General features: G+C 39.0%; 1 protein-coding gene across 13 annotated transcripts in view; it reads left to right on the top strand.

Moving 5' to 3' along the window:
• Positions 1 to 12,381, top strand: part of INVS (inversin) — a 119,199-nt gene that overhangs the window by 57,989 nt on the left and 48,829 nt on the right. For 8 of the 13 annotated variants that reach the window (XM_068936340.1, XM_068936337.1, XM_068936333.1 and 5 more), the window contains 2 exons: positions 2,966 to 3,133; positions 8,660 to 8,840. In XM_068936340.1, coding sequence (XP_068792441.1) covers positions 2,966 to 3,133; positions 8,660 to 8,840 — 349 coding nt within the window. Of the gene's footprint in view, positions 1 to 2,965; positions 3,134 to 8,232; positions 8,288 to 8,659; positions 8,841 to 12,381 lie in introns of those variants that run through there. The other 5 variants (XM_068936343.1, XM_068936342.1, XM_068936338.1 and 2 more) reach the window with 2 other exon arrangements.

Below are 12,381 nucleotides of genomic sequence, written 5' to 3'. Positions count from 1 at the left end.
CTCCACTTACGAAATAACATGTGTTAACTTATTACAAATTTCTGTTGCTACAAGTTCTTCGGTTCAAATCCTGGCAAGCTGTGATGGTTCAGGCATGTTTTACGATGCTATGCTCTATGTATTTTATGTGATATCAGTTATGATACCTTTCCTTGCAGCCCCTCCAGTTATATCTCGGAATGAACATGTTTTCAGTGAACTACTCAATAAGCAAAAAGATTGACGTATCATGTTATGTTACCATGGTACTAAACTAACAACTTAAAGCAGCAAACACAAATAAATGAGCTCCCTTTTTGACCTTCCTCAGAGAAATTAAGGATAGGCTAGTGATCTCATATATTCTGACTATCCAAGCATCCCAGTCCAGACTATTGTGTGACTATGCACAAATGTCCTGGAACGGTTATTTCTCAACCTTTTCAAATCAAAGTAGTACATAATATTTTGCTGGGGTGGGGGAGGAAATAAAATCCATTCTCTATCTTACGACCTACTACTGCTCAGCAGTTGAGAGAGATATCTTGTTAATCTACCAGTGTTTTACTGTTTAAAAAAAAAAAAAACTGGTTTACTTAATTACGAACATTGATAATGCCTATAAAAAGCCCCAGTGACAGTAGTCAGGAACTGACGTTAAGGGCCTGAACTGCCTTTTAATGTTTTTCTTGACTGCTGTCAGTCAGTGGACAGTAGATTGAATAATATTCAACCTATAGAATTTGGAGTGATGAAGGACAGTTTTGCTCAAGGTGTATCTGAATCCAGAGTCAATATTTAGCGCCCTCTTCCTCTAGTGGAAAATAATGTTTTTGTGTACTTCTCCATCAGTGTCTATCATTCTAAGAGATTTCCAAATTTAGGAGAGAGACCAGACTGACTTTGAGGTTTGCTTGAGCTCTGGCTTTGAGGTCTGCTTCAGACAGCCATTCTAACTTGGACATGATTGCTTTCTATCAAGTCAGATGTTTTCTCCAGCCCTGAAATTGCTGCATTTGATGGCCTTGCCCTGTTGGCTGGCGAAGTACCATGGACAGAGTATTCTCTTTCTTGAGTCCAAGAAATTGTCATGCAATTAAATTAAATATCTACCAAGTTAAATAACTACCAAAACAACTTTTGTGTGAAGTATAAGTGCTTCTCAGTGTGATCATCACATAAGATGTGGCTTAGACCTAATTCAGGCCTCAGTAACAAAGATATGTGAGTATCTAGTCTTGATCAGGTCAGTTTTGTTTAAAACCTGTTTAAAGCCTGTTTTCCAGTGATTTTGATTTGTCACCCACTCTAGGTACATGTGTTCCATTTTTTTGTCAGTTGTCTTTATCGAAGTTTTAACGAAAGATTGCTCACTTACTCATTGTTCAAGGGATTAATGCCCGTCATCCTTACAGAATGTCCCTTACCACACAGCAGCAGTGAGAGACAAAGACTGTTGCATACCTGAAAAATACAGGACTGTTATCTCTACCCTGTGTTAGCTAGTTTTTCAGTGTGATGTAGATCATTTGATAACTGTCCATCCCTGGCTTCCAGATATCTTGGGATTCTACTCAGCATTGTAAGGGAACTGGGGCAGTATCATGGCTTGTCTGCATGTCTTGCACAGGAGCACAAGGAATCATAGGATTCATGCAGAATGAATGGTGGTGTTCTAAAAATAAAGTCTTATCTGCCTGAATGACTTCCATGACTGCACTGAGATCCATGATACCCTCCAAAACAGTAACTTTAGAACATATATTCTTGTGTTGTAAATATCTTTGTTGGAGTAATAACTATTGGTAATCAGTAAAACAAATGAGGAGGATATCATAATCTTCGCAGTTTGGTTTGTATAATTTTCAGATCTACCTAGAGCCTAAAGCTACGCTTATTGAAGATATCAGTGGAATGAGAGTTCCATATAGGAACTCTCTATAGGTCATGCATATTATTCAGAGACTTATGTTATTTGTATACTGTAATAGATTACAGTTCATGTTGTGATACCACTACAAATAATTATTTTCTGCACTTTGAAGTGTTATATAGATGGCTCAAGAAAGCTCAGTAAAATTCAGTTCAAAAATAAGTTCAGCGAAGGGAAGTGCTAAGTCCCGCCCTTGGGAAGGAATAACCCCATGCATCAGTACAGGATGGAAAGCAGCTTGGCCAAGGGGGACCTTGGGAGTCCTGGTGGACACTGAGTTGAGCATGAGCCGGCAGTGTGCCCTTGTAGCAAAGAAGGCCAACAGCATCCTGGGTTGTACTAGGAAGACGGTTGCCAGTAGGTCAAGGGAAGTTATTATTCCCCTCTGCTCAGCACTGGTGAGACCATATCTGGAGTGTCCAGACACAGTGGTGTGTTTGAACGCATCTGGAATGTCCAGACACAACTGATGTATCCAGGCCTGGGCTCCCCAGTACAAGAGAGACATGAACGCATTGGAGCGAATCCAGTGCAGGGCCAAAAAGACGATTAAGAGATTGGAGCATCTGTCCTACTAGGAGAGGCTGAGAGAACTGGAACTGTTTAGCCTTGAGAAGAGAAGACTTGGGAGGATACTGCCAATGTGTGTAAATACTTGATGGGAGAGTGTAAAGAAGATGGAGCCAGACTCTTCTCAGTAGTATCCAGTGAATGACAAGAGGCAATGGGCACAAATGGAAATACAGAAAATTCCGTTTTAAGAAAAAACTATTTTACAGTGAAGGTGGTCAAGCGCTGAATGGATTGTTCAGAGAGGTTGTGGAGGCTCCATCCTTGCTGATTCTCAGAACTCAACCTGCCCTAGCTGACCCTGCTTTCAGCAAGGGGATTAGACTAGATGGTCTCTGGAGGTCTGTTCCAGTGTCAACTGTTCTATGTGATTCTGTGAAAATATAATCTAAATCTCATGAATGTATTTTAGGTTCTAATGAACTTCACATCTTCTGTTCCTTTTTTGACGTTTTTGTAAAACTTGTGAATGTTGTATCCCAGCAAACTGCATTGCACTGGAGTGCCTACTACAATAACCCAGAGCACGTGAAACTTCTCATAAAGCATGATTCAAATATTGGAATCCCTGATATTGAAGGAAAAATCCCACTTCACTGGGCAGCTAACAACAAGGACCCTAGTGCAGTTCACACAGTGAAATGTATTCTGGTAAGAAAGTCTATTTTGTATGTATTTCTTTACTGTGATACAAATATTTTTTACCTTCCTGAAGTACTAGTGAATATCTTTGCTATAAATCATGGGTTATGAATACTGTTCATATTAGTTTGGTGTGTTAACTCTGCATTTTTAGGGGAAGGAGGGAGGAAGAGGTTGCAAGTTCTCATAATTAAAATAGCCAGTCAAATAGCCAGTCAGTTGCCTCCTGCGCAGTGAGTTTTGCTGTGTGCCTTTTTCTTCCTTGTTTGCAAGTTTGCTTCCAGTTAACTATATTGAACAGTCTAATTTCTGACTGTTGAGTCAGAATTGTAGGATATATCTGATCGATTATTGGCGAGCCTTTGGTCAGTTTAGTGAGAGACTCTCCAAAAGTCTTTCTGTACAGATTAAATAGTCCTTCCTTCATGGCATGTTATTTTTTGCAGCATTTCAATTTCATTTTCTTCACTGACAACTATACTGACTACAGTATAGATTTTTACCTTGATTTTTACCTTGATTTTTACCTTGATTTTTACCTTGATTTTTACCTTGATTTTTACCTTGATTTTTTTTATTCTGTGGAAATCACTGAACTTCAGGAATTTTGAAAAATACAACATATTGCAACAATCTCTGTCTTTTAAAGTTGTTTCAGAAGTAAGCATATTGATTGTAAGCTAACTAGTCTATGTCTGTCTGATTAGCTTGCAAGTTGAGAACTTAACCTATGGGCTATGAAAATTCAATCCCCCCCCCCCCCATCACAGTAATAATGTTACTATTGTCTTTTTCACTATAAAATAGTTTTTGAGGAGTTTCCAATGTTATATTAATGCAATTTCATTTCCATATTGCTTCTGTTTATTCAAGATATTTGTAATTAGGACTCAGTCGTGAAAAGATTTGTTACAAATAGTTTAAATTAGTTCTAGTTTATATATGCCATGTATTTTTTTGCTAGACCAGAGAAAGAAACTTGCTGAGAAATGGGAAAGGACTGCTGTTTTCATATTTTCAAGCTTAGACTTTTTCAGAACTATTCAAGATAGATATTTTTCAACTTTTAAAAAACATTCATCTGTTACTGAAAGTGATCTCAAAGATTCTGTTTCAGTAATACAGAAGCCTGATCATATCAAGGTTTTTTGTTCATTATTTACTCTGACAGTTAAAAGAACATGCTCTTGATTTCATCTAGGCTTTTTCATGCATCAGCAAAATTGCTAATATGCCAGATAGTTATACCTTTGTATGCTTATTCGTAGGAGTAAGATAGTGCTGCTTTAAATGGAGAAATAATTTAGCTTACAGAATATGCTGTAGAAGTTGATGATACGGAAGCATTTGACTAGGTAATCAGGCTGATTGAATCTGTTGAGTGTAACTACCATCTTTTTTGTTGATGCCTCTGAGCTTCACTCTTTAGTACAATCTTATCTTGTGTCCAGACTGAAGTGCTTTTCATACCTTTCTTTTTAGATATCTACCTAGCGGGTTTACGTCAACACAGCTAAAGCAGACCTTGCAATCTTCCCGTCATTTCTTTGTTACTGTTTACCATGTTACCCAGTTTCCAGATCTGTTGTCCAAGCATCATCTTTGATTCTCATCCCTCTAGATTTTCACATCCAGGTTAACTCCATAGCCTTTCAGATTCTTTCTGCATGATGTTTCTAACCTATCACAGAATCGTTTAGGTTGGAAGGGACCTCTGGAGATCATCTAGTCCAACCTCCCTGCTCAAGCAGGGTCACCTAGAGCATATTGCCCAGGATCACATCCAGACGGGTTTTGAAAATCTCCAGGGAAGGAGACTCCACTACCTCTCTGGGCAGAGGTATGTACCCATACAGTTAAAATTTCTGCCATCTTGTGTCATGACTTACCTGCATTCACCAATATGTTATCTTGTGATGATAGCAGTGCAAAAGGCCTACCACTCTGACTGTGCCACTGTTGCCTCTCATTTTTTATTACATCCAACACAAACCATTTATCTTCATTTTCACTATAGAGTGGTATAAGCTGTAAACTGCATGACACATTGCTTGGACAACAGTTAGATATTGACATCTACCTCTGGTCAATCTGCATTGGCAACCTTTGTTGCCCATTTACTAAATTATGAAGAACAACACTGATGTTATTTCTCTCATATTATCTTTAACATTTTGGAAGAAATCCACAAAAAATTGTTATTCTCTAGGGTGTTTCTCAGACTTCTCCGTTGCTGCTTTACAAAAACTTGACAACAGTTAAGCTGCTGATTTTATTGAGACCACAGCCTACGATACTGAAAAATATTGTCTTGTCTTTCTGTGCTCCCTTTTCTGAATGTATCCATCTATTGCTTCTTTTTTTTAATTCATAAAAGTGAGCATGGATCCCTTTTCTGTTTTGTGTTTGTACACTTATTTTGGAAGTAGTTCAACCCTGGCTTTCCTAGGAGCAGAGTCTCACGTACGTCTAACAGTGAATATAGTTATTTATTTAAACGATGGGGCAGCAAAGTAACAGCTCAAGCTGGGTGCCTCTGGGGAGGGATCCTGAACAAAGAAATTTTGGAGTAATTATTCTCCTTACCATCAGATTTCCCCGCCTGCTAGTGACAGTCTTCTTTACTGAGTCGGTGGTCTCTTTCTTTTGATTGGTTCACGTCTACATCCCGGGACGGTTGCTGTGTTCCTGCTTCATAGTGCCTTATCTTATCCGAAGGTAAACCGTTACCTCTGTCCGTTGTGCGCTGTGCCTTTGAGGGCTGGTTCTAGCTGGTTTTGCAGTCGCATCCTCAGCAATGTCTCTCGAGCTCATTTACGATTCATTCTGCGGCCTGCAGGCTTCGTCTACTTTAGGCACTGGTGTTAAGGTGGGCTAGAGCTAAATTAGCTCCCTTTTCTAACACAGTAGTTAGCCCAGTGGAATCTTGACCAATAACTAGAGCTTCTGGGCAGTGTGAAAATAAATAGTAAAGAAAAGAGAACCAAATGCTGAAAAAGTAGGTTGAATTTGCAGGGGTGGCACAACTGATTGCATCTGATATTGAAATCCATGAAACATAATGAGAACGGAGCACACAAGGCTTACGGAGTAGAAAGTAAGTAGTGACTTTTCCAAAGTGATAAAAAAAACTTTTAATAGTAAAGTAACACTGCAGGTTATGGGGATGTGTTCTGTGGAACATCAGTGGCTTTCAGACACAGGTTTTTGAGTCATTTATTTCATATCTTTTGTTAAATGGTTTGTGTTTTGGAAGGATCAAAAATTAGCTTTCCTGATCACATCAATAAATTATAGATAAAGAGAAAAAGCTGATTTTTTTTTTTTTAAATCTATTTATTCCGTTCAAATACATTTTCCTCTGGTGCAGTTAGAATTTCAGTAATAACTTCTATTCATATTGTCATTCATACTTAGTCATTCTTTAAAAATGATTCTCATAAAGATCCCTTCTGAATTTTTTGCAGTGGGCTCTATGCTCCCTCTGTTGAGCAGTTTAAATAGACTGAAAGCAAGCATAATGTCGGTTGGCTGTGTCTTGAGAGGTATTAAAGAAAGGGAAGAGCGTGAAACTTCACTTTTCACTGTAATGGCTCAGATCAAGTGCTTTTGAATACTTGTTAGAATAAGCAGTATTCATGCTTTGATTATTATGGTTTGTATATGTAACAACATTAACTTCAATTTTATTTTTAGTAAGACAAATTCACATTTATCAGCTTGTTATGTTTCTAACCTGTGATTGTGCTAGTGGCTGCGTATCATAATGAACTACAGTATATTTTGAGTACGTTAATTTTTTTCTAGCACGGTATTGCTAACTAATACTACTGATACAAAGTACTGCAACAGATTTTTCAAATACCTAAGACAGAGCATTTTCATAGTGATTATGTATAGTTTATAAAATATGTGGATGTTTGAATTAAAATGAAGTAATCAAATATTAGGAAGTTTAAGTTGGCCTTGTTAAAAAGTAAGACAGTAAGATTTAGCCAGATTGCACTTAGGAATTATGGTTAAATATAACTCTAAATGTATTTATTTTTTAATCTACTAAATAAAACTTATAGAATATACAACCTTGGTAAATTAACATTGTGATAGAAACCATAATTCTGGAATTTCTTGACTTTCAACTTCTTGATTTATCATCTTCAATGTGAGATGTTATTTTTATACGTAATAATTACTGCATTTTAAATAATGCAAGTGCTCGTGGAGCTATTGAGATCAGTAGGAAAAGTCTGTTTTGGTAGCAAGATGCATTGATCAGAGTCTTTCTCCTCCTCCCTTCTTCTCTTTCTCTCCCCCTGCTGTTTCATAAACTTGTTATAGGACATGGTCTGGCACTATATTTTCAGGATGTTTTTTTTCCCTCAATTATCCCCGTGGTTTCAGGCTCATGCTATTGTTGAAAGTTATTGTGGCTTAAAATTTCAGGACTAAATTCCTTTTTTCTGTGGCACAGGATTCTCTTGACTTCAGTTCTGAGTTGTTGAAGATAATAGTAGGCTTTCTCCCTATAGCTTATTTAAGTCCTCATTTTAACATTCTGCTTGTACTCCAGATGTTTAGTGTCCTGCAACCTGAATTCCTATATTTTCTTGTTTTCCTTTTTTTTTTTTTTTTGAGATATCTCTTTTTTCAAGAAAATGAAATTTAAATTTTGTACCTCATGAGGGTTTATGACATCGGCAGTTTGGAGATCTCTGCAGTGCTAAAACGATGTTTGTTTGTACCTGTTCTGTTCTTTAGCCTGAGAAGATGTTGAAAAGAAATCTGTCTAGAATAAAGTTGATGAGAGAGGAAACTACTATAATGTGAAATTATATAGGTATAGGCCTTATGTGAAAGTAATTCAGCAGGGGAGTTTGGGAGTTGCTTGTTTGGTGTTTTTTTTTTTCTTCTTTTTTTTAAGAAAATGTGGTGAAAAATCAAGTTATATCTCTTCATGCCCTGTTATATGATCAAATGACTAATCACAATACTTTTTAAGATGTTTTCTATTCAAAATTTAGCCTATAGTAGTTGTATTCATTAGAAATACTTTCTATCTTACTTTTGTCCAGCCAGCTGGAGACCTTGACACCTCCTTTGGGAATATTCTGATAATCGTGGGATTTTAAGATGTTAGAAAAGTGTTATGATGAAAACCATAAGGTAAATTTGTACAAAAGCAGTGTGTCCTAGGAGAAAAATGCAAAGATATATGTACCATGTTCAACTTAAAAGATCTAGTTATTTTCACAAGTGCCTCAGTTAGTCTTTTAAGGCTCCTGTGTAAGGAGCCACTTGCGCTACAGATCACAGGGTGTGTACCAAAAATCACGTCTTGTACAATAATTGGGAAGCTCTTATGAAAAAGATGCAAGAAATATTTGAAGGTCACCTATATTTGGTTCTAGAGCTATCTTCTACTGAATATGGACAGTTTATCTCCTTATTGTAAGATTTTTCTTTTTTAAATCTGTGAAGAGGATATAGTTTTTCTCTTCAGCTTAAATATTTTTAATTTTTTGTATGTTTTTAAAGGAAGCTGCACCTACAGAATCTCTGCTTAACTGGCAAGACTACGAAGGGCGAACTCCCCTTCATTTTGCTGTTGCTGATGGGAACGTAGCTGTTGTTGATGTCCTGACCTCTTATGAAGGCTGCAACGTGACATCTTATGACAACTTGTTTCGGACTCCTCTTCATTGGGCAGCCTTACTTGGTAAACTGACTGAATGCAAAAGTCATTTAATAATCAATTGTCTGTGTTTTGTAATCTTTGTCTCTGTTTTTTATTTAATTCCAGCCTGGCTAGATTTAAATATTATTATGCTAACTAATCTCTTAGAACAATAGCATTCGGATTCTGCTAGACCATTTTTAGATGCTCATGTGTAGAGTGTTTTTTGGCTTGAGATTCTCTACAGCATTGTAAAATGCTTTACCACAGCAGGCAATATTAAGAACAGTTAGGGCATATCATATGTTTCTGCATGGATGCTTGCGCATAGACTGGTTTCTCAGGAAACTAGAACTCAAAAAAACTGATGCTCTAGAGGTCTGTATCCCTCCTGTGAATTATACCCTGAAGGATAAAGTGTGCCAACATAGACCTTGCATTACTGATGTTGTATACTACTGTGGCTGCACAACCAGCCAAGTAAGACACATTGGTCTGTCATTGAATCTACTCAGTAATCTTGAAGATAGTGATACTGAAAGCATTAGAAACGTGGAACACTGTGGCATTATCCACAAGGAGAACCAGAACAAACGGAGAGAAGCTATAGAAGATACAGTTGCATCAAAGGGGAGTGTATAGGGAGAATATCAGATTTCTCTGGCCTAAATTATGCCATTTGGTATCTTCTGATCCTAAATTATTCAAGAAGGACTATGTCTGCTGAGCCTGAGGCTTGGGAAAGAAAGATATTCCCAGGAAAAGGAATGGCAGAGCCAATGACTGCAACCGGGATTTTGTTACTGGTTATTCTGATGACTACTTTGTTCAGATCTTAATTTAGATTATTTTTTCATCTGTCAGGGTGTTTGCTCCAACTTATTTCTGTCCCTCTGCTTACATTATTTCATTTTAGTCCATTTGCCTTTTATAATCTCCTCCTTTTCCTTTAATTTTCCTTCAGTTTACTTTTGGGGATCCTGTGTCAGGGAGGATATTTTGTTTTGGGATTTTTTTCCAAGCTTATTCCATATCAGCAATGCCACATTCAAAATAAATATACACATGAGCTGTGGTATTAATGTGACATTTGCACACTGTCATGTCGTATGTTCTACCTTTATGGTCACTGTCTCTGCCCTTTTCTGCATGTGTGTTGCTCGTTTACCCACTCAGTTTTTCAGGAGGGTTACCCTTTTTCTACTTCCATACAAGTACTCTAACATAGAAACATTGTATTTGCCAATGCAAAGAGCGAATCCCTAAGTGGGGGGGATCAGTACATACTTTTTCATGTCATGACTGAAGATAGAGAGAGAGAGAGAGAGAGGGAGGTATGTGGACTGCAGAGGAAACATCCGCTGCTTTTTCAGCTTCTTAAAAATCTGTTCCAAAAAGTGGAAATAGAGAATGTGTAAAATCTGTTGACATCAAGTAACCAGTTTTGTGCGCCTAATGACTTACCATTCAGCAAAAGCTACCAGCCTCCTGTCCTTCAGTGAGGCATCAAAAAACTTGACAAGTAAACGAATCAGTGGGTCAACTCATCAGCTGCTGTAAATAACTGTAAGTCATTTTTTGTTGCCTTTGAAATGTTCAGGAATAACATGTGTACTGACTATGGAATGAAAAGCCTATAAATAGATTTATACATTTGAAAAACCTTTAAACAATATATAAAGAAATTGGAGTAGGGGAATTCAGAAACTATAAGAAAAAAATTAAAGGATTTACCAAGGGTGGTAAATGCTGACTGTTCCCAGTCACCTCCTTCCCCTCCCTTCACATGCCTAGAAGCATGCTCCAGGATGACTTGTTCCATGAATTTCCCAGGGACTGAAGTAAGGCCGGCTGGCTTGCAGTTCCCCAGAAGGTTCTTTTGGCCCTCTTTGAAGTTGGGTGTAATGTTTGCTTTCCTCCAGTCATTGGGGACCTTCCCTGATCTCTGTGACCTTTCCACAGGATGATTGAGAGTGGCCTTGTGAGGACATCAGCTGGTTCTCTCAGCACCCTTAGATGCATCCCATCTGGTTCTATGGACTTGTATGGCTCAAGTTCTCTCAAATGATCCCTGACTTAACCCTCTTCTATTGCTGGTAGTTTCCTTCCTCTTTGAACCCTTTCTCTAAGTACAGAGACCTAGGAAACCTTGCTGGTGAAGACTGAGGGAAAGTCAGCATTGAGTGCCTCCACCCTATCTGTAGGCTGTCACAAAATCACCTGCCCCATTCGGCAACAGGCCCACGTTTTCCATGCACAGCCTTTTCCTGGTAAAGGAGAGCTAGAAGCTCTCCTTGCAGCTTGTGGCATCCCTTGGAGTTCTCAACTCCATTTGAGCTTTGGCTCTCCTGACACCATCTCTGCATGTCCAAGCAATGTTTCTAAACTCTTCCTTTGTAACCTGTCCCTGCTTTCACCTCCTGTATACTCCCTTTTTGCATTGGAGCTCCATCTTGGATTGCCTGCTTAGCCAAGTCAGTCTCCTGATCTGTCTGTTTGTTTTCCTGTGTATCGGGATGGACCGTTCTTAGACTTGGAGGATGCTGTCCAGGACGACTTGCCAGCTTTCCTGAGCTTCTTTACTCTTCAGAGCTGCCTCTATGGGATCCCACCTGCCAGTTTCCTGTATAAACTGAACTCTGGTCACCTGGAGTCCAGGGACTGTACTCTGCTACTTCTCACTCTCCTCAAGAACTTGAACTCCCACAGGTTCAAAGTACCTAAAACCAAGGATACTACTGATTATTACATTTCTAATCAGTTCTTCTTTCTTCATGAATAGCAGATTCATCTGTGCCCCACCCCTGGTTGGCCCATCCAGTGCTGCTCTCTTCCTGCTGAAGCTCCTTAACCTGGTGACACAACCCCTCAATCACAGCACTCCAGAGGTGGCAAGGATACTATTTCCTCCTGTCCCAGGCTTAGCAAGAGGCATTGGGCTCTCCTTGCAGGCAGAGACCTGGAAAGCTGTATCCTCCCTCTGGACCTCTGTGTTGAGCCCTGTATGTGTCAGGGTTATTTACTTCAGTTGTCGCTGGGGACTCTGCCCAGTGGCACATCACCACCATTGTTGAGTAGTCATATGCCACCATCAGCAAAATGTCCAGCCCTGTCCGTTTGCTCTTCTGCGCAAACTGCTGCGGAAACTACTGCTTCTGGAAGCAACAGTCTAGGCCTAGCAGGTGTCTCAGTTACTAGGTCTCTCCCTAGTAGCAGTTGAATGGGTGCTTGACACTCTTTAGTCAGCAATCAGCTGAGGACCGAAGGTCAAACCACCCTTTGATCAGGAATAGCTGACAGGGTCATTGACACTGCTAGAGTTTGCTGGAAGTCTCTAGGAGCTATCCTTCCCCAGCAGCAGCAGACATCCTGGAGTTCCAGGAAGATCTAGAAGCAGAGTCTGGATTTGGCTGTGCAAACCGCTTATCTGTTAGTTGCTTATTTGCTGTGCACAAGCAAGTCATGCAGTCCAAACCCCAGCTCACTATAGGTCTGGTTAATTGAGGTTTCTTAGGGCCTTGTTCAGTTTAGTTTTCAATATCTCCAGGAATGGAGTTTCCACAACCTATCTGGGCATTTGTTT

The sequence above is a fragment of the Struthio camelus genome, chromosome 2 (genome assembly GCF_040807025.1).
Source record: "Struthio camelus isolate bStrCam1 chromosome 2, bStrCam1.hap1, whole genome shotgun sequence".
Lineage (NCBI taxonomy): Eukaryota > Metazoa > Chordata > Aves > Struthioniformes > Struthionidae > Struthio > Struthio camelus.
The sequence above is the reverse complement of the archived record's forward strand: the minus strand, read 5'-3'. Positions and strand labels throughout refer to the sequence as shown.